This window comes from Nelumbo nucifera, chromosome 1, assembly GCF_055504915.1.
Source record: "Nelumbo nucifera cultivar China Antique chromosome 1, China Antique-T2T, whole genome shotgun sequence".
In the NCBI taxonomy this organism is placed as follows: Eukaryota; Viridiplantae; Streptophyta; class Magnoliopsida; order Proteales; family Nelumbonaceae; genus Nelumbo; species Nelumbo nucifera.
In genome coordinates this window covers 185,899,640-185,926,877 of record NC_142649.1, presented here as the reverse complement: position 1 = coordinate 185,926,877, position 27,238 = coordinate 185,899,640, and the positions used below count along the sequence as shown (strand labels likewise).

General features: G+C 34.0%; 1 protein-coding gene across 2 annotated transcripts; it reads right to left on the bottom strand.

The window, feature by feature from the left end:
- Nucleotides 1-5,967: 5,967 nt before the first annotated feature.
- On the bottom strand, nt 5,968-17,664 carry LOC104596084 (uncharacterized). Of its 2 annotated transcripts, none has more exons than XM_088895609.1 (3): nt 17,382-17,664; nt 6,481-6,813; nt 5,968-6,320 (listed from the first exon to the last, which is right to left on the bottom strand). In XM_088895609.1, the coding sequence occupies exons 1-3, from the start codon at nt 17,437-17,439 to the stop codon at nt 6,124-6,126; spliced, it is 588 nt and encodes a 195-aa protein (XP_088751735.1). In that variant the 5' UTR covers nt 17,440-17,664; the 3' UTR covers nt 5,968-6,123. The 2 variants fall into 2 exon arrangements, with proteins under 2 accessions (XP_088751735.1, XP_010255407.1); XM_010257105.2 differs by lacking the exon at nt 17,382-17,664 and adding an exon at nt 7,254-7,405.
- Nucleotides 17,665-27,238: the final 9,574 nt, after the last annotated feature.

Here is a 27,238-nt window from a genome sequence, read left to right as displayed (position 1 = left end):
TTAGTAAACTTCTTTAGTGCACAAATTTTGCAGAGCTTGGTAGAGAAGGGCTATGAGCTTGGTTCTTCTTTTGTTTTGGTAAATCTCAAAAACAAGGTAAGCAGGCAATTTTCATTCTTCCTTTTATCTTTTTATGATTTAAGTTCTTTAGATTTTACTTTTTCTTCTTCAAGCAACATTATGATTGGCACTTGATTAACTAGTGAACTTTGGGTAAATTCTTCTACTATAGAACCTTGATGTCTGGTCATTTTATAGTTTTAGCAAAATACTAGATATGCATTTAGTTCAATATCTATAATAGAAATTATATTATTTTTAGCATAAAATGAGAATGCATGAGCACCACAGGACTTCTGTTCTATAGGGTATTGATGTCTCTAGAGTTGAAAAGGTATTGGAATTAGTGCATATTGTAGCCAACAAGAACACTGTTCTGGGGATGTGTCTGTCATGGTTCTTGGCGACATCAAGGTGGATAAAGTGCCATTTCTTAATTGAATTGAACTTTCTTGATCCATGCATAATTCATCTTGATGAGCCTCCATCTATGGTGATTTAGGAACCCTAGCCCTCACATCAAAGGGATTTGTTGAAGAGGATTTTGCAAAAGTAGTTAATCTCTTTGACACTGCTGTGAAGTTGGACTTGAAAATAAAGGCTGAAACCAAAGGGTCCTAATTTACAAGCCTAGATTTCTTTGTAAATGTTGAGTGTACTTCATTGAACCCATGTGGCCTTCCATGGATGATTGTTAATGTGAGATGCACTCTGTTATGGATTTTCATGATCAGGGACAAAATTGAAGGACTTTTTAGGTACAATCCAACAAGTGCTAACATCCAGTTTGTGAAGATTTGCACACAATGACACACATCATAAATAATTATTAGGGGAACGAACAAAAGAAAAGAAGTTAACTATTTCCACCAAACAACCACTTACAAGGCCGCATAAGCTCAAGTGGATTCTCTACTGTTGACCGATGATCAAACAGAGTATAATCAATATGCAGAACAAGTGGTTTCTTATCCTTCTGACATGGATTGAGAAGTTGAATCTACTGGGGACACATCCAATGGTCAAATATAGGCAAAGTATGACAAAGCCATGCCTAGGTAGCATCAGACATTATCCATTTTCTCTACATCCTCCTATTCATGCCATGCCAAGTATCATGTGGTGTATTATTTATCTTGTGCCATGATTGTGTTCATTTGAGGCTTCATTTGCACTAATAGTAATAAAACTACTATGATGTTTCTGTACTTTGCTTGTAGGTAGTGATGGCTTGTAGTGATGATGGCAGCACTGTACAAGTGAGATTCAAATGAAATAAAGATGACCCTTCTTGTGATGCAACACATTATTTGAGGAAGAAAGTTCCATTTCTTTAAAGAGTCTTGCTTCACTGCTACAACAAAATTTCAGTTTTACTGAACAAGGTATAATCAGCAATGGACACACATGATCATGTTCTTCATTTCTTTTTATTTTCCCCTCTTTTCATACTTCTTGGAAATGTTTGTTGATCTCTTGCAACAAATTTGGTAATTTCAGTGTTGTAGAATTTTAGTATGTGGGTTAGTCCTCCATGAGCATTTTTTTGATATAATTGATTGTATCTTTTCATGATTTATTATTGAATAAAGATAAACACACATTCAGACAACCACTAAGAGAAATTGTGAGCTTATCAAGGGAGCTTGGGGTGTAATTTAGATGGGTATCTTTTTGCAATTTGTAATCCTTGAGCCAATAGCATAGGTCATCAAGTCATATGTTAAACAATACATATGCTCAATAGAGCAGCGTATGGCAGACTGGCTGTAACACATGCAGCTTGTCTTTCTGAGTCTGTGACTTGAAATCATTCTGATTTATCTGGGTGTTCATTGTCTTCTTTGTTTGACTTGTTTCTAGCAAACCCTTTTGATTGTGGAACTCAAGATCATAACAAATTCATAATATCCATTCATGCAACAGGTTAAACACAACTATTTCAGGAAGACTAAAACAAGAAGGGAATGAAGTCAGTCGTCTTTTCAAGATTATGGCCAATTCCTTCTCAAAGAGGTGGTAGAATGGCAAGAAAAGAAATTTCCAATACCTCATGCATCTCAACACTCTAGCAGGACGTGGATATAGTGACCTTACTTAGTATCCAGTGTTCCTATGGATTCTCGCAGACTATGAGGGAGTAAAACTCTGAATTTGGATGATCCCAACACATTCTGTAAGCTTGACAAGCCAATGGCATGCCAAACAACAGAGGGCGAAGAAGAATTTAAGAAAATGTTACTATAACATATATCTATCATGTTACCATTTTTTTTCTTTTTATGTGATTTTATTTTTTTATTTCTCATTTGTGACCAAATTTTCTATATGGTTAAATAAGTTGATCATCCTTGCTTCACTAGCATGGTGCTAATATCATCTTCCATTCAAAGAGATCTATGCAACCACCCTGATGTTCTTATTTTATCTTATTTTTTGTCTCTCTTGTTAGATCAGATATGAGAGTTGGGATGACCCAGATATTCCGAAGTTTCACTATGGTTCACATTATTCTAGTGCAGGAATTGTACTATTTTATCTTTTATGCCTTCCACCATTCAGTACAAAGAATCTGAAGCTGCAAGGAGGCCAATTTGACCATGCCAATCGCCTTTTCAATAGTGTAAAAGATACATGGTTAAGTGCAGCAGGGAAGGGTAATACATCAGATGTGAAAGACAGGGATACCAAGTGCTCTTTGGGACTTCATGGAGCCTTATGCACAAATTTTAAATGTCTTGTACTTTTTTTATATGTCAATTGTATCTTGTATTTAAGCAATTTGTTTTGGATATTATAATAATTAATATTAAAAGTTTTTTATTTTTATTTGCATTTTTTATTTAAATTAAATTTTATGTATTATCTACCATGAGATTTGTATTAAACAGGTACCAAAAAAACGTTGAAAGCAAATTGATATATAAAAAATAAAAAAAGGCGGCGGTCATAGGAGATCTAAGCCGGTGATCTGGACCGCCACCAAAAAAACGAAAGAAACATTTTAACCGGCCTAAGGTGGTAGTCAAAGGAGACCTATGTCAGCGGTCCAAACCGCTATAGGAAAATGAAAGAAATATTTTAACTGGCCTTAGGTTGTGGTCATAGGAGATCTAAGCCGGCGGTTTGGACCGCCACCTTAAAATGGAAGAAACATTTTAACTGGCCTAAGGCGGCAGTCTAAGGAGATCTAAGCTGGCGGTCAAAACCGCATCCTTATTAACACTAACCCGGCGGCTTCGATAGATCGCCGCTTTAGAGCAATTTGAATCGCCCCCTAAAAAGCTGCCGCCTTAGATCAAGACCGCCAAGTCACAAGGCCTAATAGGACCACCGACTTTGACCATTCTTCTTGTAGTGATAGGGGGTATTTTAGTAAAATGCAAACTATTAAGTAGGTTTTAGTAAATCCATAAAACTATAAGGAGTGTTTTAGTAAATAAACCTTTTAACATTTTCTCCCGCAAAACTTAGGGTTGTTAGTGTGCTAAGTACATCCATCCAGTTTAAATTTCGTCCAGATGTACAGTATAATAGTTAGTAACTAATTGCAGTATGCGTTTCCTAGATGCCTTTATTTTGTTTTTGAAGGCAAATAGGTCATCAACAATTCAACATGGAGCTGATGACCGAATTCATTAAGTATATATTTGGCATCGATGCTGTAGATACAACACTGTTTTATGAGAAAACAATGTCTTTTTCTCTTTAGAAATGTTATTGTTAGGTAGGACGTTTCCTGGAGCAACAACAACATTTTCTATTTGGTACCTGTGCTCCATGTCTGTTTTCAGCACTAGTACCCATTATAGGAAGTCCACATCATTGCCACATCACGTCCTTGTTAGCAACAACGAACTGCAATATAAGAAAACAACAAATTCGGCGTTGCTCCAAATCATGCTTTCTCGATTTCTAAGATGTGGCTTGGAGCACCATTTTTTATGGAAAAACAGCTCTAAACAAACAGGTATTTCCTAGAGTACTGTTTTTTCTGACATGACGCTGATGTGTCACTGTTTTCTGAAGCAACAACATTGATTTCCAAGACGTGACTTAGAGCACCATCTGTTTTATGGAAAAACAGTTACAAATAAAATACATTTTCTGGAGCACCGTTTTTTTTACCTAACGCTGATGTATCACCGTTTTCTGAAGGAATGGTATCAATGCCAAATAGACGCTAAGAAATCTGCTCGGTGTTACACTCAAAAGATATAGTTTCAAATAAAAACATCAAGAATAGTGGACCAAGTAAAATAATGAGAAATTAATAAAGCTCGCATGATCAGCTTGTGAGCTGCATGATTTGCTGAACATCAGCGAGCAGTGAGGGAATCTACAAAGGATGAGCCTGTAATCTGTCTTCCCAAGGAGGTAAGAGATCAGAGTCAATAGACTCTAATTACGCTAAGACCTAAGAGACTCACCCTCGAGAATAAATGACTCGATCAATGGTTTAAATTCATCCCTTCAAGTAGGACACAACAATAAAGGAAAGGAGGGAAAAAAAATAGAAACACCTAGCACGTATGAATGTTCACTCAACCCGACAACTGGATTAGTACCTTTTACTTTGGCACGAATGGTAATTTGGTCCCCAATTTTAAAATATGATAATCTAGTATTTGAACTCATTAGATTACATGTAAAAAGACATAAATACCCTTTAAGTGTCATCTAATTTTTTTTTTTTTTATCAACTATGTGTTAAAATCAGAACCAACGAATTTTTCATCTTTTTTAATTTTCCCTCCCTAACAACAAACTGAACAAGAATGATCTATTAAGAGAGAGAGAGAGGAGAAGGGGATTTTCCGGGAACCCATCAAACGATGAATCGTCATAAATGTGTCTATTTTCTGTCAAGAATGTCACCGATTCTATCCTCTCGCATCTCCCTTCCCCACCTACCATGGACACTAAACCCACCACTGCAGTCTCTGTCGTGGCTACCATCGTCTTCTTGGGCCGTACCTCCTCCGGCGCTATTGGGACCAACTTATGAGCAAGTTGGTTGTGGTGTGAATCTTCCCCGATTAATTTATTATATTCACACGACAACCAACTTGCTCATCAATGATCCGAGCAATGGTTACTTCTATATATATGTATATAAATTAATCTGGCTCTGTAAAAACAACCCAAATCAGTTAAATAGTCTGGTGAAATGATCGAAACAATCAACTTTAAGTAAGATCAATTCATCTGGTGCGATGTAGCCATACGACCTAGCAACCATCGACACAGATAGCCACATCTGCCTTTACTAATGAGTAATGTCCCTTGTGCTTCGTCCCTACAAAAATGACCCCATTGACATGACGACATGGTACTCCAACATTACTGTCAATTACTTTCTAAAGAATGGAGAAAAAGTATTATGACACATGAATTGCTTGATTTTAAAAGGTTAGTGCAACTGGGAACCATTGGATAGGTGGTTGGCATGGTGGAAATCTACTTATTTCATCAGCTCCTTGTCTTCTGAATCATTTGGAACGTTTCAATGTCAATACAAATAGAAGTATCTCTGTACTTCTTAGGTCTATTTGCATAGTATTTAGCAGGCTTGTAGCGTGAGAAGGACCTTCACTGTGTTAATGTTGCGGAAAGTATTGTAATAACCATTTTCATGGCTCCCAACAGCTTAGTCTGTTATACCTTCATCATTTTTGCAAGTCTTTGTGCTGTTGCTCAATGCAAGTTTGGGCTGTGAGAAAAGATCATGTTTGTAAAAAAGAGCTTGAGCTCTGTTTCAGGAAGAAGATAATGAACAGTATATTTTATTTTTAAGGATAATTTTGATATTTTTAAAAATATTAAATCCCACATAACGCCATATAATATACATAACTAACCTCTCTATTAGTATGTACTAAATTATAGCATTTTAAAGTATAAAGATTTCCGTATCAAAGGTGTATAAATACTTTTATTCTGCTATATATTTACTTTACCAGTAAAGTAACCAACATTCTAAGATTTCTATCTGCATGTGTGAGCCGGAGCTCCCTGCCTCTCGCTATATTTCAATATTTGATCGCTCCGGTAATTAATTAATTAATAGGGTGACATTGCTGGTGCGACGATGTAATCCATGGACAAGCTGGTTTCCGGTGCCACTGCAGGAGCCACGAGATAATTCATAGACAGCCCGGACTCTGGTGCCGGTGCTACCAGACCTGAGCTTCGGATCTCCGACATTTGTCGACGAGCATTTGTTCCTTGGACTTCGCATAATTTAGGAAGAAAAACACCTATACAATTAATTAAACAAAGTGATCATCGAAATTAAAAGCAGTTCATCAACGCCCGCCACCATATATTAATTGAAAGCATCCGAGTTCCGACCGATCGATCAAGCAGCAAAGTAATTAATAATAATGAAAGGAGTCGTGTTGTAGTTAAATTACGTACCTTCTCCTGCAGCGAGGTTGAAGTAGAGATCGACAATGTTGGGGCAGTTGGCATAGCAGTGGGAAGAGCAGAGGTGCTGTGTGAAACAAGGCTCCAAAAGGGCATCAGATGATATCCCCACACTGTTGCGACTGAGCCCACATGCTTCAATGCACTCATCGCTTTCAATCCAGTCCTTCAACTTATCAGCTTCGATCTCTGATGACCGGCATGTGTACACCTCTTCCCCACTTCTTCGCACCTTCTTCTCCAGAACACATCGAGTACCAGATGATGACACTGCAAACGCGCAGCTATCTTTGCCTAGATTCTCGCACCTGATCCCGCCTCCGCCTGCAATGGTTGATAGGGTACACTATTAAGTTAAACCCAATTGTTCCTTATCCACATATTGTTAAAAGTCATATACATATTTTTACTAGATGCTAAATATAATAATATTTTAAATTTTATATGTTTAATCAAATAATTATAAATTTTGATCCCGCCTCCGCCTGCAATGTATTTTTACTCGTTTATTATTTATATAGTACAAGAAATTAGATATAAATTTTTGACCCAATCTCTCAATCTGACCCACCCCACCCTTAAATGAAGGGAGAGTAGAGCCAGAGAGAGTTTTATACTTTTATATACGGGAAGAGTTTGTATTCTGAAGATCCAACTTAATATGGGTTAAAAAATTTAAGACGATAGATAGAGTCTAAAATTTACAAAACCCTTCCCTAACCCACCCTGTTACCATCCCTAAATAATAAGAGAGAAAGAGAGACCTAAGGTGCCCTTTACACAGATAGTAAGAGCAAGAGCCAGGCATGCCATTAGGGTCCTTGAGCTAAGGAAAGAAGCCATTGGCATGGGAGAATGTTGTAAAGGCAAGATACTAATCTTCTCCAAGGAGTGCTGTGAAGGCTAATGGGGGAGGGCAGGCCAATTTATATACAGTACTGTCTGTGTCTCTCAATAAACCTGTAAATGGGAAAACATGACTAGAAAGAAATATTAAAGCTAGATGAAAACGATGTAAACCATACTTTTAAATCGTTATGGAGGTGGATGCCGGTGGGATCCCACAAGTTGTTGTACCAACAGTTCCTTGTCAAACCTAGCTAAGTTAGAGTACTGAAACCCGGTCCACAAGTTGTTCCACTTCCACATGCATGACTGGACTTTGACAAAATAGCCTCAGACATTTTAGAGCCTTGGACGGGTTCTTTAAAATTCCACAAATAATAAATATTCACAGGCGAAAACCCCGGCAGAGCAAATTAATTGTCAATCTGTCATTAATTATTGGACTTATCTAATACAAACATAAACATATTAATTCGTAATGCATGCCTCTTCAGTCTTAATGGCTATATAGTATATACAATTATCAACCCATGCTATATATATTGGGGTTGTTTTTATTTTTAATTTGGAGGCCCTACAAATTAATTAAATCAAAGTATTTCAAATAACATCATATTATATAAGATTAATATTTATAAATCTAGATATTTTAATATTTAAATTCAATCAATAATTATATTAATACACTCGAAGAAATAAAATAAGAAATTTTCAAAATTTAAATTCCTCCGCATGTTTTTAATTTCAAAATTTAAGTGTGTAGGTCTGTTAGATGCATGTGCTATGAAGTTGAACCATATTTTGTACTGATAGCAAGTAGTCAAAGAAAAGGTTTGTCCTGCTTTAATTTGTCCTCCTAATTTGGCTATCTTCTTCGAGTACAAATTTTGTAAGACCTAGACCCATAACAAGAGCCCCGCACTGGTTCAATTGAATCAGGTCTTGAGAAATTAAGCTCAATAATATATGGAGAATAGAAAGAGAGAGAGAGAGAGGAAAATGTGCAGCTGAACTGGATGGGCTGCAATGTAAACTGGGCTTGGGTTTAGAAATACATGCCCACCTGAAAGAATCTAGTTAAGACTTGAGGAGAGAGGGTTGGCAATGGCAGGTCCGTTGGACTTACGGGTTTTACGTTATTACATTTACATCCCATACGGCTTTAGACGGTTTAGTCAAAGAAACGATAAAAAACGAGGACGACTCGCCGACTAGGAAATAATAGTTTTTCTACGAGGAAGTCAAGATCTGCAGAAGTCTAAAGTTGAGGTTTCTGGTCAGCCAAAAAAGAAGCAAGCATAAAAGAAAGAAAGAAGTCGTTATTTGTGCTTAGAATTTAGATTTGTCCCGTGATTTGCGAACCAATTAATTACTCCACCTTATTGATTTGTTAACAAAAGCTAACAATGCCTTTTGGCTTTTGGGTTGTTATCAGTTGAAGTGGCATTTATTGCTCTAAGCTTTCTAGTTTTCTGATGATCTCGTTTGAGCTATCTTCATTTAAGTCTTGTTTGATCTTTTGCCATGCCCTTGCTAATTTAATCATCGGAGTCTTCACTCTGAGATAACACCCAGAGGCCTTTGATATATTTTCTCCCCTACAAGTTGGATCTACAGGCCCTCCGCCCTGTCAGCCCTTAACTAACGGAAGAAAAGTTATATTGTTACCCTCACCCCATTCCAAGCTCTATAAATAATCAAGTGTCGTTGTGGTTGAATTTTCTTGGCTAAAGGCTAATTATGAGTTATGAGCATGCAACTATATATCTAATTTAAAGGCCCTTCTTCCTATCCCTTTGTTTTCGTCCCTCCTTTATTATTTAAAATTTTCAAGTCTTCAAAGGAATAAATTGCACTAAAAAGGCAAAAAATTTTCAAGACTAACCATAGACATGGTAACCTAGCTAATAATATTAGATAAAGATGAATTTAACACCTAATAGTATTAAATGACAACTCATTTCAGAGAGAGAGAGAGAGCCTGTTGTAATTTCTAGATGGCCTTTGAAACACGACCCTGTGCATCATTTGTTGAATAAACGGAGATCGGATTTTGTGAGGTTGAGTTTGGAAGGAATATAAATGCAAATATGTAGAATGCAAAACCTTATATTTTGTATTATTTTGTATATATTTACGCTGTACATATTTGCATTTGTATTCTTTCCAAACTTAGCCTAAGGTCTTTGGCTGGTTATAGTTAGGGGTGTAACCAAATCAAGCTGAAACTGAACTTCAGCATATCTTGGCTCAGTTCAACTACAATATTATTCTGTTTGAGTTCAATTTGAAATCTATTTTCAGACTTAAGTTCAGTTGAATATATTAAATATTCAAGGAATTCAAATTTAGCTCAAAAGTTCAATATATACATACATACATATACACACACATATATATATATATATATATATACCATACATACATATTATTGATAATAATGGGATCCAAACAGTTTGATTAAAGCTCGATCCAGTTGTAGTGAGGACTTGGAATCCAATCTCATCTTCGTTGCAGTGGTTGAGAGGGGTTCTCATTAGTATTGATAATAATGGGAAGAAAGGGTCAAAGCCATATTTTCTCGTTTATTTTTTACTTCTTTTTTGGTCTTACATTTATAATTTGCATGCGTATATTAAGAAGATTTTTAGTAATTAAAACTATGTAATAGGCCCAACTCTAAGTATTTTATGTATGGGTAGCCAACTAGAAGGGCTTTCATGAAGTAGCTTTCGGCTTCTTACTTTTTGAAATGGGCCCAATATAGACCTATTCATGGGTTGGGTAGTCCAACAGGTTGGCTTAGCCTGGCCCATTCTTTATCGGGCTTGGGCAAAGTTTTAGGCCCACAAGCTTGGGTTCTAAACACTAAGTCTAACTATTTTTTGTGTTGGGTTCAAGTATTTTCAAATAAGCCTAGCCCGACAATATTATATACATTAAAGTATATATTAATAACATATAATATATATTATAAAGCATTATATACATTATATAATAGACTATGATATGGAAAAGATTAATATCCGAAAATAACTTACCAATAAACTGGAATCATGGTATCAAATCAGGTGTTATTTATCAAAATTCATGGATGCATTTTGATTGGCCAAAAATGTTTCCGTATCATATCTTTCCCGGATCATAGATTTTCCCTTAATGTGTTATAATATATATCCAAATTGGACTGGGCTCAAGCTCGGGCCTAGTCATTTTTTTGTTAATAAAGAGGCAAAACCTAGCTTGAACCTGTGAACAAGTCTAGTCTCACATGAACAGCCTATGAGTTATGATTAGTTAAAACTGTCATTGACCCAGATGGTCGGGCCATTCAGCCCAAAAACTGGATAATGTACTTTCCCAAAAAGTGTTGAATTACCCAAGCAGTTGAATTATCAATCCGAACAACGGTTTTCAGGCCAATTTTTTATTTTATTTTATTTTTCAACTTTTTAAAGTATCATGGGCTGATCTGTTCGGTCTGGACGATCAAACCACTGACCCAGAAAGGCCCTTAAGACACAAGATACTAAAGTGAGCGGATTTCATTTTCTCTTCTTATAGTGATTAGATCAGGGGTTGAAATCTTTATAGGCTGTGTTTGGTTGTAGTGCAAAATTTTCTCTACTAGTATAAATGCATTTGAGTGCAAATGAAAAGAATGCAAATTGTAGTTTAATTTTATTTTTGGGTTTTACTTTATTCCACTTCAGGTCTTATCTTACTTTATTTGTATTGCAATCAAATAAAATAAGATAGAATTTTAAACGTAAATAAGTCAAAATTTGCACTCAAATCATTTGTATTACCATAATTTTGTATCAATATTTGCACGCTCTGAAAGAAGTAAAAGAGCGTAAGGTTTTCAATTCACCTTATTAGCCTTTTTCTTTTTCATTACATTATTAGAACAATTATATACAGATAATCTACCAAAAAAAGGCATTATATAAATAATCAAATAATCGAAAAGTATAGAGAACGGATTAGCTGTACTTGATGACTATATTATTACGGGCTGTGGGGCCAATCATAATGTCCCATGCCAGCCATAATAAAGCATATGTTCCACAACTTATGGCTAGCGTTGGGCGTTATGATTTATCCCACAGACTACAATACAGCTATCATATTCAGCTAATACGCTGTCAAAAATCCGAGGCCCAAACTAAGCCCAAGGTGCCCAACCTGTTCCCAACCCAAAAACATATGTTAGCCTGTTAGGTTTACAGTTGGGCTTGGACTAGTCCAAAGTTAATGTCAAACTTTTAGTCTAAAGTTAATGCCAAATCGGTTCAGGGGGCTGGTTTAACGCTCCTCCACCCTTTGAACTGGTCAAAACTTTGATACATCCTCTGTAAGAATATATTGAAATATTCTTGATACGATATATATCAGTCGATACAGAACATACGTGTTAGTACTTTAAACTTTGGTTATACCTATACATCAGTCCCCACCAAGGAATGAGATTAGTTTTATGGTTGATCCGAACCCTACTCGAACCTTGGAATTAGATTTTGACCAGGTCCGACTTTAGTTCTCTTGGAGATTGAGTGGGCCTTGGACCTAACAAGGTGAGTTAGGCTTTGAGCTAGGTTGGGCCAGCCCGGCCCAATACCCAACCGTAAAAAAATATATAGGTGTAATTTAAGGTTTTAAATTTTTTACAAAAAAAAAAAGATTTAAAATTTTTCAAGCTTCAATCATATTTGGGCCTTGATCTGAATGAAAATTCTCAAAAATTTAGAATTAGGATAGAATTATACGTTTTAATTATTTTATTAGCTTTATATTTCTTATGGTATTTTTATTTTTATTGCTATTATTTTTAATAGAAGTGGCCGAAATCCTGAACTTTCAGGCAATATAAACCATACTGCTTTCGAAGCAAAGCAGATCGATAAAAGCGGGCAAATATTTTCAGTGGGGTAAATGGCGGCTGGAAATAGCTTCCCTAGACCCTAGTGGGTATAATGTTATTGATACACTTCCACATGAGTAACTTTTAGGCTGTATTTGGTTTGGAGGGAAAAGTAGGGAAAGGAAGAGAAAGAATGGGGAAATCTTTACAAATCATGTATAAGTTTACCTTCCTTTCCCTACCTTTTCCTTCAAACCAAACATAGCTATAACGATGGGGAGAGAAACAACGCTCTTATTGCAAAGCTTTGTCGCCTTGTGGGCGTTTATTGCATGATCATGACCCACAGTGGGTGTAGATTTAGCCATATTTGGTTTCTTGCTATGAGTTTCATTCTTTCAATTATCACTCATTTTAGGTAAGGAAGATCTGGATTACAAAATTTTTGTCATGGGTCTTATTCTTTTTTAGAATGAAAGAACATTTCATTCTTTTACATGTTATTATTTCCGATTCACTGAGAAATTTTGTAAGTAGGCGTGGATAGAATTGTTGTGGGTAAGAAATCTGGAGTCAATATATACTACTCAATTTTGTATTTTGTGGGTAGGCGTGGATAGAACCGTTGGTGTCTACCTAGCCGTAAGGACCCCTAAAAGGCTAAAAGGGTGGAGAGCTATTAACAAGAACAATTTGAGAAGTAGCAATACAATTATAAATAATATCACAAAATTGGGAAGCAAAGCCAAGAGAGGTTAGAATATGCATGAGAAACTCCCATTCAAGAACAGCCATGTCTTCAGCTTGGTGTATCTGGTCGGATACTCAAAATTATGGTGATTTATTTTTCCAACTTGATGTCCTCGAAATTAGGTTTTCCTTGTAAGGCTGGGGGTTTGAGGTTCGAAAACCGGTAGAAGATTTCTCATGTATACCTTCAAAACTTAGACATAAATATACACCATAAATAATTTAAAACTATATAAGGGGAAATGGATTTTGAAGCATGGCGAGGTGGCACTGTGCAACCTTACAAGGTATAAACAAAAAAAATTAATAAAATAATTAAGAAAGGTGAAGTGAAGTCTGAAACACTTGGCTTAACTAGTAATTTGATATCATTTTTCTTTTTTTTTTTTTTAGAAAACATGTAATATACACCTCAGATATTGAATTCTGGATTCATAAGACAGCATGACCAATTGGCCCAATTGAAGTAACTTGTAACATAAAAAATAATATGAAAATGCTCCATATTGCTTATTTTCATTCTTCAAAGAAGCTTTTTGTTACTGCTGTGTAAACTTATGCCAATAAATATTGACCATTGGTAAAAAAAATATGCTAATGGTTTATGACGTCATTACAGAGCTTCTTTGAAAAAATAAAATGAATATGAGGCATAACATAATCTTTAGTGATTATGTTATTTTCAATTTGATGAAATTGTTAGGCATTTTGTACTTCATGTTATTAATTTTATTTTGAATTTTACAATTTTTAATTTCCATTTCTATTTAGAAGTTTCAATCTCTTTTCTTTATTTGTACAACTGCCTACTTAATTATGCAAACTAGTTTCCTTTTAATTAGTTTTAGATAGGTGCCAATTGCTTCCTTTAATTTTTCTTCTATATTTTATCTATGCAACCAAATGCAAAAAAAAAAAAAAAAAAAAAAAAAATTCTAATTTCTCGTCTTTGTTTCTTTTTTGTATGCTGTGTTATTGTTATGGGGCCCACATTATTGATTTGTCTTTGATTGGTATGGGTCTTGCATATCTACTAATGTGTATTATATGTATACTTGTATTATTATTTTGGTTGATGAAAAAAATGAATGAATATGAAATTTATAATCATACATATTCAAAATTTATTCTTATTATTGTTACAAAAAGATTTTTTTTTTTTTGAAAAAAAGCATTTGGTTCATAGGCATAGCAACATTTTCTATTTCTATCCATTTTTGTCTATTTTAAAATTTTAATATTGAAGATAATGAAGAAAAATAAAAATCGAACGAACATGGCCATGATTTCCACCAAATATTTACTTCAGGCCATAAGTTTGTAAAGACCCAGTGTTCAGTATGGGAAAACTAATATGTAGCCATGTGGGTACGTATATTGTTTTGAGATCGACTATTCATACGTCCAATCTTGAGGCATTTGAGGATGAATTTTTTTATTTGATTAATTTAAAGATATCTAAATTGTGTCCCATTCTGGTACACAAACCAACATGAAGTCTTGAAAGCCTTTGTCCTGATGTTTTTATTTCAGTTAAAAAACTGAAATCAGATTTCATTCGTCATTAGAGGATATGAATGTCTTTTAATTTTTTTTTTTTTATTTGGAACAATAGTGGGGCCTATAACACTTTAATATATTTTTATTCTGAATTAAAATTTATCTGAGTGGGAGGCTGGCCACATGTTTGAAGGAGAAAAACTCTTCGTCTGATTAGTCAGGACTCAGGCTGTATATATAGTCTGACCTGGTTTCATAGACATATAAGCATTACATTCTGTCATTAGGGCCGGCTTTGATGTGCCTCAACACAAAACCCTAAGGTTGCGTTTGTAATCGGTGTAAAAATATATTGATATTATTTTACACTAAACCAGAATGTGATTGTTGCTTTTTTAAAAATAGTGATGGGTGGAAGAGTGTAAAGTTTTGTATTGATAAAATCGATGTAATTTCTATCTCGATTATCGATGTAAAATTTTAAGTTTATAAGGTTTTATATCGATTATCGACAGACACATAAAACTACATTTCATCCAAACATAGACAAAACTAAACCAAAGTGTAATTTTATGTTAATAATAATTACACCCTTTCTAAACATGTACAAAATCGAACCGATATAAAATTTACATCAATTCTTAATTTACATTACATCCAAATGCAGCCTAAAATCCTAAACCCTGAGGCAGTTCTGAAACTAATATTTTGGTAAAAAATCAAGCAACTGGATGGGTTGAGCAAAAGCCTCGATTTGGAATATCATGCATGAAGCCCAACATCAATGCATCCAAGCTCAGCCCATTACCCTTGAAGCTAGTGGGGTCGACCCGAGCCATTAATAGGGCTAAGTAGACATGCATTTGGAGGTGAAAGAGATGGGTCATTACAGGATTGGGAATATGGAGACAAGTGTGTAGACACACAATCAATTACGACATTGATTTTGCTGAAATAATTGAGTCATCCGGACGCATTAGCATTAACAAAAGGATATAAATGAAACCTCTCATAGAAAGACAAACAAACACCTAGACATTTCCAATATTAATGTCTCCAACCAACCTTGTCTTGGGTTTCTTCCTCTCACCCAGCTCTCTTATTCATATTGATTATTATGATTCCCCTCTTTAGATCACAACATCTTTGATCTGCAAGATATTTCCAGTGTTGTCCAGCTGGCTGGTTTCAGTCTGATAACGAGCCAAATACTAATTTGTTTTATGCACCTCAGCAGGATCAGATCAATTTTGCTGTTGATTCATGTGCAGTGAACAGGTTGGAATATAATGGCCATCAACTATATATAGTTAATTTGTATTAATTTATTGTTCAATGTACATCCATGATCATGTGGTTTAGAATCTGTCCAACCACTTCTTTTTTTTCTCTACTCTTGATCGCCTAACACCCATTGGAAATCAATAAGCCCTCTATTTCCCAAGCAGTGTGTGTAGTAGACTGTGTCATCATGAACTCTTTCTTGTTTTTTTTTTTTTTTTTTTTATTACAGTAATGGGTTACCCAATTCACAGAATCGGTTCCAACCTTCCCAGCTTCATGCCTCACTGTAAAATAGGCTCCAAAGTCACATAGTCATTTCATACTGATTCAAGAACAAGTCCAACATAATTTGGCTATATATTATAACAAGCCTAAAATTAATTTAGTTTTGAGTTTTCAAATAGAATCATGAAACCCCCATATACAAATATAATAACGTTTGGTCATGGCTATCTATGCAAGTAAGTACTCTACCCAATAAGGTCTATGTTCTCAGTACTAATTCCTTATTATAAAATATAAAACAGGAGTGATGAACTCCACATATACCAGTAAATCAAACTTGTAATCCAATTATTATAGGTGCCTTTTCTTTTCTTCTTTCCATAATCCAAGCATGCACTAATTCTTTCTTTCTGTAAATTAAATGAAACCAAACTAGAAAACCCAGCAACAACGCTAGAAAAACAAATAACTATTATCATCAGCAGAAATCTGCAAGCTAGACATGATTGGCTGTTCGGTCCTACTTGGCCTGACATCAGAGACGAGTCCAAAAATCTAACAAGGCAACAGGACAATTTGAAGAAACAAACAAGGCCTACCTGCAATCTATCCAATTGTGAATCAGGCAACTCGCAAGAGCATAAGCTCAGAGAGGTCCCTGAAAAACAATATGAACAAAGTACTTTGCAAAGAAAATAGGTTTATACATTAACACTTCTCATCCAATATCGCTTCCTCTGCTTACACACATCTGCTGCTGCAATTTATAGGTTTATACATTAAATGCAAAGGCTGTATATTCTGTAGCTTTTATCCTGGAACTATATATATTGATCCTTTTTTCTTCATGAGAAAAAAAGGATAAGTCTCATCATCACCATCAATATTACCATTAACATACCATCACACCCACCAGCACGGATAACAAACAAGAAGTTATATCTACTGCTCACTACTTCTTAAAGAATAAAATTGATCTCCAAAAGGCTAAGAAATTATGGGGTGGAGGATGGACATCCCAACTTCTTAATTGATATTTATGTGCAAGTAAAAGTATAGAGAGAGAGAGAGAGAAGAAATTTTACGTTTGATAACGCATAAAAGTAACCCCAGAAATTCATCCTATGAGGTGATGACCATTATCCATGAACGAAAACACAAATATATCATCCATTTCTCTGATACAAAGATGTAAAAACAACAACAGGAAAACAGATAGACATAAATTAAACAAAAGAACCTGGCAAAAGAAGAACGGGATGATACTCTAAAGCCTCAACCCAATGAGAAAACCACACAAAACATAAACCAGTAAACAGAAAAAGCAACCCTTTACCAGTAGAAGTAGAAGCTAAGCAGTCGGCAGATAAAGAAATAAAAAAAAAAAAAAAAAATAGAAAAGAAAGGCAGATGGAACGCATACCTCGAAACGATGACGAGAAATCTAAAGCCACAGATGGAAAATTCCGAAGAGATCGCATGATCCGATAAATCAAAGAAAAGAAGACGGAGAATCAAAACCGCCCACTTTGGTATGGGGGAGGGAATCGGATCAATGCGATCCCTTTGGAATTCTCCACCTGCACCCATCACCCAACAACAAAAAAAAGACAGCTTCTGGTTTCCAATAACCGCCTTCGGGCTCAGGGAGGCATTTGCTAGTCTTTGCCACTCCCCCACTCCCTTAAAGGCTTAAACCGTTCTAGGGTCCCCATTTTCTTTTTATAGAGCAAAAATCTGTAAACGCTTAGCTGTTATTCCGTTAACATCCTCTCCGTTATGTTCACGCATTTGGGGTGAGCGGCAGTTATAATCGCAGTGAAGTGAATTCTCACAAAAGGATCATTTTCATATCATCATACTCCTTTTTCCCAACGACGAAAATACCCTCACGAAGGAGTATTTCAAAATTTTCAATTATTGTGAAAAACTAGGGGTTATTGATGATGGGCCCAATTCCCCTTTGACATTTGTGGGCCGTTTGATTATTTTCTGTAACAAAATTTCATGAAGGGGTAATTTAGTAAATGCAACAAGGCTGGTTTATTTGTAAAGCAAGCATGTGCAGTGCAGGTGCATCATACCAAAAGGCTTGACTCTTGACCAGAATAAAAATCTTTAAATCTTAATTAGGGTCCATTCCATTGTCGCGGTGTCAGAGGTAAGTTTCTTCATGGGAAATCTAAGTCGCTCTATTCAATGGATTAAAATAATCCTCCACTGTCCGATTTGTTGACTATTTTCAACGTTCAAACCATCCTTAACGTGGTTGGTTTAAAAATTAATCATAATTAAGTCAATCAATCAACCAAGTCTTATCCCATGCAAAGGTGGATTACCTAAATTTTAATTTAGCTTATAGCATGGAATTCCGAGATTCATGTGCCCAAAGGAATTAATTATAATTGTGGTGCTGTCCATCCTAGACTCCTAGTGATCCCTAGGACTAGGATCAATTCACCACTACCTTAATGCTCTTTGGCAGTGTTTCTGGCATGTAAGCAGTAAGTAACATTAATGCTGTTTGGTAAGGTGATTTTTATCATCATTTTTCATGTATGTGTATATATTATACTGTTTTTTTATTGACATCTAGGATACACATAAGCACCACATCATATAGCCGTTAGGGGTGATGATTCATCGATGCATGAAACGCCAAATTCGACATTTCATGCAATAGGAGAGATGCGATTTACAATACATGCCCATTTTTCACTGTTTTTTCAAAAATCACCTAAACCAAACAGTCATATAAGCGGTGAAAAGTGGAATCACCTACACGGATCCTACGTGGCACCACTTTTCAGAAAAACACCCACGATACCAAACGTCCTCATAGTGAGTGAGGTGAGGTAATGAAAATGAGTGATTTCAAGAATATTCTGACTTATTCTGAGGATGGGACTTAATAAATAGGTAAAATGGTAGGGATGTGTTTGTCATTTTGTAGAATTAATCCATTATATTGAGGTTGAGACTGTTGGTTGAGTAGAGGGTCGCTCTCATGGTCTGGGTTTCCCAACTGCTTTAATTGGCAGTTTCGCACAGGAAGGCGGGAATATTAAAAACCTCTTTTAAATGACTCTGCTTCTCTATAAGAAATAAAAGTATATCAGCCCATTTTCTGATTCGAAGGAGGGACGTAAATGTAATTCACTAATTAATTGTATTGTTGTGGCTCCATCTCCATTTATTGTTTGAAGCAAGGTTTTTATTCGTTGTTGATTCGGACAGTCAGACCACCGTTCGACCGGTTAGGATATCAGTTTTGTTTTACCCCTGTCCCCTCAACTGTTATTTTTCCAAAAAAAATCATTGAATTGCGATCAAACTGTTAATCCTTTTAATCTAAACAATGTTTTTTGGGCCAATTTTTATTTTATTTTTTTTTCAATTTTTAAAATATCATGAGCTGATGTTGATCTGTTTGCTGTTTGGATTGAATGGTTGAACCACAGTTCCGGTTATGGGTTGGTTTTTAAATTTATGAAGAAAACTTTATTTTCTGACATTTGATATCCAAATAAATGCAAGCATGCAACAAATGAGTCTAGGGTAGTTTTATTGTTCTAAAGGGGTTAGTAGCTCCAAACTGAACATTTTACTTAAAAAATTAGGGGTTGTTTTAGTGTTTTTGAACCGTTGTTGACCTGGACGATTGGATCAATTGGCTCAAAAATCATCCAAGCAAGCAGTTCCGTTTCACCCTTAATCCGTTGACTTGGTTAGAAACCACTGACCTGAGTGGTTGAATCATCAACCTATTCGACCCGGAAAACGGTTAGCGGGTACAATAAAGAGAGAGAGAAGAACGATCTCAGATTTTAGATCACTAGATACCAGGTATAATAGAGAAGAAGAAGAAGATTGTAGAGGTTGGAGACTAGAGAGAAAACAGATCTGAGATCTGTGTTTCTATTGTCATCGCCGTCACTATTGTCATTATCATTACTGAAGAAGGTCAAATCCTCCTCCACTTCTTTCTTCTTCTTCCCTTCTTTCTTCCTTTCTTTTCTTTTATCTTTTTTCTTTCCTTCCTTCTTTTGTTCTTCTTTCTTTCTTTCTCAGCTGACAACCACAACTTCTCTTTTTCTCATAAAAACCTAATTACCGAAAAGTCTAAAAGATTACATTTTCCCTAATAATGTAATCTGTCCAAACCGTTCAATCTGAACGATCAATCTGCTAACCCGGAAACTAGTGGCCACAGCGGTTCTATTTTCAGGTCAGTTTTTAAAACCTTGCTATTTTTTATCTTGAAAAACAAAAAATTAAAGTGGTTGGCAAATTTTTATATGGTGTTGTTTGACATTTAGGCACCCACATAAGATCAATAATAATAAATAAACAGCTGAGGTTGAGTATTAGGAGAAATTCTCACACAAACCAAAAAAAACATTTATTTAATAAACAGTCAATATAGAACCAAACACCATGTCAGTAAAGGATGCAGAGATGAGATGATGATGAAGGAAAGGAAACATGGAAAAGAAGAAGAAAAAAGCTATGGAAGGGTATTTTAGTAATTAAGTAGGAATGTCTATCAAGAGCCGGTAAGAGTTGCCATCGAACAGCTAAGATTGACAGGAAGACGAGGAGCAGTTTGTTCATCTTGGAAAATGACAAATTATTTTCTTCTAACAAAATTTATTTATTTATTTTCCAATTTGTGTTGTTGTCTTGTTATATATAAAAAACCCACGTGGGCAGATGAAGATGATGTTGCGAACTCAGACCCATGCATCCATCAAATTGGGGAACCCTACAATGGATACATATTCACATGTTGATTGTTTAGTCCACATCATACCTCCTTCTCCAAACTTTCAACCCCAGCCTCTAGGTAGAGCTCACTTGGAAATTGGAATCAACTAGCAGTGTAGTGTTTGTTCTGGGTGCATGGGCCGTCTCTTTTCTCCCCTTGACACGCAACTTGGTTAACAAAAAGGAAAGACAAAGAAAACAAATATCAAATACATATTATTGGGGCATGACAGCAAAATATGAATCAATCGGCCGGACTATATATAGCCCTGTTTGAAAATCGATCATTCTGTTTTTAATTACAGTAGTGGTGATTCAAGAATCGTCAAGATCATAACCCTCTAGCTTCTCGATCGCTCCACTACCACTAATGGTTTGTGTTGGTTTTCATTCTGATATTTGGTTGACCATCCAGCGCCTAACTCAATTAATTAATTGCATCATTGCATGCCCAGTTTTGAGCAGAGGCAAGGAAAGGAGTAGCACCGCACTCCCAAAACAGAAAGCAATTAATAAACCCAACCCATTCCCATGGAGGATGCGTAGTGGGTAGTGGGTAGGTATCTACTTTGCCTCCCTCCATGCATGTTATCTCTTCTTATCATCAAAACTAAAAAAATTAAAGGCGTCGTCGTCGTCGTCGTCGTCATTGGGTATTTGGGTTGGTCTTACTACAGAAACATTAATATTCTGATAGCTACTACTCTTACAAGTTTCGTAAGGAAGAAGGATTAATTGATGAACTTTCTAACTTAATTATGAAAATTTTGAATACTTAAGAATCAATATAATGGATTTGATTTGAGCCTAGAAAGGAAAAGAGGAAGATAAGAAATGTAGTACATGGGATGGGATGGTACAAGCATCAGGAAACAAAAACAAAAAAGCAACTCCTCCGGATCCCACTACACAAACAAGTAATCGATTAATGTTCCTCTCTCTATTAAGATTTGATAAAGAGGAATAAGCCTCAGATACATGATGAGACCATCTATGAGATCTGTGCACGCAAGAAAGAGTTTCAGAGTTTGAAATTTCAATTAATGCATAAATATGATTTCTGGGTGGCCCAGTTGATGCGCTTACATCAACAATGTTCCCTCGATTCGGCACAGGGTGGGGGGGGCGGTCACCTTCATGCCCCAATTTCTTCTACATGATTTCTGTGTCCCCTTCTCGTCTCACACAAATATGGCATTATTACTTATTACTTTATCTAATGCCTTTCATTCTTTCTTTTTCTTCACATCAACCGTGGGATCCAGCAATATACGTACTCCTTTTGGATTCCTTGTCCACACACACAGAGATTCTTCTTGTTATTGCTCTGGGTTGAAAGAACAAAAAAAAGCAAGAGCTCTTACTGTCAACTTTTCTTTTTTTTTTTTTTTAGAGTTTTAGGGGTTTAAAGTTCAAGATTTATAATTTAGGGGTATAAAATTTAGCATTGAAGATTTACGATTTAAATGTAAATATATATATATATATATATATATATATATATATATATATATATATATCTTTTTATTTGTAAATAAGAATTGGCCAGACCAGACGCATCCATCCGGCCATATATGGTAAGTGACATTAATTCTATGTTGTACTATTGCACCACATTAGCACCATAGGCATTTTAATTTCACTAATTACTTCTTGTTTGGTTGAATTGTTTTCAGCAAAACTGTTGTTCTTGCTTGTGTTTCAGTTCACAAAAGTGATTTCAAGTGAAAATACTTTTTTTATGCGTGTTTCTTGCTTGAAGAGTGTATTTTCATCTTCATATCCTATTAGTAATTATGCGCATGCATTGTACGTGAGAAATTTTTCTTCATATTAATTACTTGAATTTTAGATATATCATATTTAAGATAGAAATTGAAAATTAACAAAAGTAATAATATAATTAAAAATAAACTTAAATACTTGTAGCGAACAATAACAATTATTATTATTATTATTATTAAATTTTGTATTCCATTTCTATCATAAATAAAAATAACTTTTATTTTAACAATTAACTTTATTTAATAAGACGAATATATAACATTAGAAATATTCTCAAATGTTTTCGACAAAATTCTGTATACTTTCATTTTTGGTGTTTTATCTTTTTTCAATATTTATTATTCAATTATGACATCATGGGTTTCTTTGAAAAGTTGGACCATTGACCCATTATTTAGATAAGAAAATAGCTTTGCTTTTGGATTAGTTTTATATTAGGGAAAATTATAGTCAAAGCTAGATGTACATTTAAAATTAGGCTACAGATTGGTCCAAAAACCAATAAAACTCTGACAATCGGTTCTACATTTCTAATTAAAACCCCCACCATATCATGAAAGGCTTATGTGGTTTTTTCCCACATGGGACTCTTAATCCATATTGGACACAACAAGAAGTTTATACCGAAATTGCCCTTTAATGTTGGGTGATTAGAAAATAGAAAAAAGGGTTTTTAGTTTTTCTCCGACTCCCCCCCCTCTCTCTCTCTCTCTCTCTCTCTCTCTCTTTCTCTGTCAATCTCCCTCCCACTCTCTCACTCTCACAATCGTCTCTCTCTACTCAATGATTGTGTGATTTGAAAATAACTAAAAATGGTTTTCAATTTTTGTGAAATTAGAGAACTGGACCGGACCTAGAACTGGAGAAGGGAGAGGTTCATGGGTCAGAGGTTTGAACGAAGGTCGAACCATGATGATGTGGCATATACATTTATATACTATGGGTCATATAAATACTACATATAATATATTTTACAACTTTTAATGTAGTTAAATATGGTGGATGGATGGTAAGTTTCTTAATTTTTAAAACAAATGACTAGGCTTCAAGCCTTTTTTTAACTTACATTTTCTTTAAAATACATGCATAATAATGTAATATGTATAATAAGTACTCATTAATTAGTAGAAGTAGAAAGGTGGATTATTGGTGATTAAGTAATTTGTGAAAATAAGAGGTCTTGAGTTCAAATCTTGTTAACAACATTTTAAAATTTCACTTATGTATGGACCTAGCTTTCTAGTTCAACCGATTGGTTAGCCGGTTTTCAACGGGTTTTGAGCAATTCTGCTTATTGGGGTATGAACGAACTAGTCAGGGCCCCGGGTCACGGTTCAATCAACCGGTCCGGTCCGGTTTTCTAAACACTGGATTTTGTATTTACGTTCTCTCTATCAATTTCTCTCATTCTCTCTGTCTCTCTTTACCTATTGTTCTCCCTCAATCTCTCTCATCCTCTTTCTTGGTTGATCTCTCATCCCTTAATTTCTATCGTTCTCCTTCAGTTTCTCTCCCGCTCCCTTTCTTGTTCTTTTTTATTTTCTTGCACACTTATACGGTATTAATTAAACTGTATAAAAGAATACGAGACCAACTTGGTATGGTTCAAAAATCATTACACCAATTTGATAAAAATTCATAAGAAACTCTTGTCTATAAAATTTACACCAACTTGATAGAAATTTATAACTTAATTTTACAAGTGATTGGTCTCTTTAGTTCTTTTGCATGGTCTGATTAATATTGTATAAGTTTGTAAGAAAAATAAAGAAAAAAGAACAAGAGAGGGAGCGGGAGAACGATAGAAATTGAGGGAGAAGGAGATTTTGACTGAGAGGGAGAGGGAGGGAGAAGAACGAGAGAGATTGTTGTGTGTGTGTGAGAGAGAGAGAGAGACAGAGAGAGAGAGTGGGAGAGAATAGAGGTTTTGATTTGGCTATAGACCGAAGCTGAGAGAACGGGAGATGAAGAGATAACTGTGAGTGAGAGAGAAGGGAGGGAGATTGAGAGACAAGGGGAGTAGGAGTAGAAACTGGGAACCTATTTTTAATATAGTATTTTTGTTGTGTCCAACATGGATTAAGAGTCCCATGTTGGCAATAGTCACATAAGCCTCCGATGACATGGCAGGGGTTTTTATAATTTGAAATTTAGAGCCGATTGTCAGAGTTTTGTTGGTTTTTGGACCAACCTACAACCTAATTTTAAATGTACAATCGGCTTTGACTATAAGTTTTCCTTTAAATTATATATTTCATTTATATTATCATTATATAAATAATTTTTACTTATCACACTTAATTTTTATTTGTCTATGATATCAGTTGACCCAAAACACTAACCCACCACTCAAAAAGAAAAATAGTTTGATTTCTAGGTTGACATTAAATTTTGTATTACATTTCCATCATTGATAAAATTATTTCTTATGTATAATACTTATTTTTGTTCAATATAATGAATGCCTAATATTAGAGATGTAGCCAATATTTTTAATTTTATCAAATATATAACATTAGATATATGCCCAAATTTTTCTCTATCTTTTTTTATATTTATTATTCAATTATGGCATCATGAGTTTATTTGAAAAGTTAGATCATTGACCCACCATCTAGATAAGAAAATATCTTTATTTTAGGTAAGTTTTAAATTATACATTTCATATACATTATATAAAGAATTTTTACTTATCACACTTGATTTTTGTTTGATATAATTAATATATAATTTTTATGTATTCTTTTGATTAGTTGCACTTTTTTATTTTTTAAATATTTCTTATTTAACTATGATATCATCGATTAATCCATTTTCCCCAAACCACTAACCCGCTACCCAAAAAGGAAAATAGTTTGATTTCTAGGTTGACATTAAATTTTTCATAACATTGCCATCAATGATAGAATTATTTCTTATGTATATACTTATTTTTGTTCAATATAATAAATGTATAATATTAAAGATGTACCCATTATTCTATTTTTATAAATATATTACATTTCATATGTGCCCAAAATTTTCTCTATTTTTTTTATTTTTGTGATTCTTTGTATTTTCTGTTTTTTAAATTTTATTATTTGACTATGACATCATTTCATTTCTAGGTTGTTTTTAATTTTGACATTCAATTTTTATCATTAATAAAAATATTTCTTAAATTCCATACTTATTTTTGTTTAGTATAATAAATATACAATATTAGAGATATGTCCAACTCTTTTTTTTTTATTTTCTATATTATATATTTTATTTATTTTAATTTTTATTAATTAATTTTGACATTATTTATTAACCCCTTTCACCCCAAATGGATGAATTGCTTACCCACCACTAGGAGGGAAGAAAATGGTTTTGTTTTCAACTTAATTTTCTAAATATTTATTTTTATAATATGAAAATTAATGTTGTATATTTAATTAGTAGAATTTAATGATGAGAAGAATATATCTTAAATATAGGATTTAGTGAGAGAGGATATGAAAATAGTTTTATTTTCAATTAATTTTAAATTTTACATTCTATTTACATCATTAATAAAAAAGTATTATTTTTCATACTTATTATTGTTTAATATGTCAAATATATGATGTTAAAAATGTTCTCATTTTTTATTTCTATATTTTTTTTGCATTTTATCTATTTTTGAATTTTATTATTGAATTGTGGCAATATGGATTAGCCCATTTGACCCCAAATGGTTTAATTTCTTACTACCACCTAGATGAAAACACTATTTTTTCGAATAGATTTTAAAAGTACAAGTTTTTTATTGAAATTATTAATTTATTGTGTATGGATTTAATTAATAGAATTTAATAATAAGAATGAACAAAAATGCCTCAAATTTATGATTCAATGAAGGTGAATGCAAGTTAATACCTTAAGTATTGCATTTAATGAGAAGGAATTGAATGCATTGAATGTCTTAAAATTATCTCTTTTTTCATTTTATTTTCTATTTTTAAAAATTTTATTATTTGACTATGACATCATTTCATTTCTATGTAGGTTTTAAACTTAGCATTCCATTGTTATCATTAAGAAAAATAATTCTTAAATTTCATATTTATTTTAAATTTTTATTATTTAATTATAGAATTATTCATTAATCCATTTCACTCTAAATGGTCAAATTGCATGCCCACCACTAGGAGGTAAGAAAATATTTTTTTTTTCAAATTACTTTTCAAAATATTTATATTTATACTATGAAAATTAATATTATGGATTTAAGTACAAGAATTTAATGATGAAAACAATATATCTTAAATATAGGATTTAATGAGAGAGAATAGGAAAATATTTTTATTTCCAATTTTTTTAAATTTTATATTCCATTTCCATCATTAATAAAAACATTTCTTATTTATCATACTTATTATTGTTTAATATGTATGTTAAAAAATGTTTCCAATTTTTTTAATATCTATTTTTTCATTTTATTATTTAATGGTGGCAACATGGATTGAACCATTTGACCCAAAATGGTTTAATTTCCTACCACCACCTAGATGAAAACACTATTTTTTCTAGGTAGATTTTAAAAGTAGAAGCTTTTATGTTATTGGGATTATCAACTTATTCATAACTTAAATGTTGGATTTAATGAGAGTGAATTGAATGCATTGAATATCTTAAAATTACCTCTTTTCAATTCAATATTTGATTACCCTATTGCCCTTATTTTTTTATCAATAAATTTAAATATAGAAGAATAAATTTTGT

Excerpts from the sequence above, each read along its gene's own strand:
- LOC104596084 (XM_010257105.2), bottom strand. The coding sequence starts at position 7,338 with ATGCCAATGGCTTCTTTCCTTAGCTCAAGGACCCTAATGGCATGCCTG. Across the intron at positions 6,814-7,253 it reads CTGTGTAAAGGGCACCTTAG|GCGGAGGCGGGATCAGGTGC; the intron begins GTCTCTCTTTCT and ends CAACCATTGCAG. Across the intron at positions 6,321-6,480 it reads CAACCTCGCTGCAGGAGAAG|GTGTTTTTCTTCCTAAATTA; the intron begins GTACGTAATTTA and ends TTAATTGTATAG.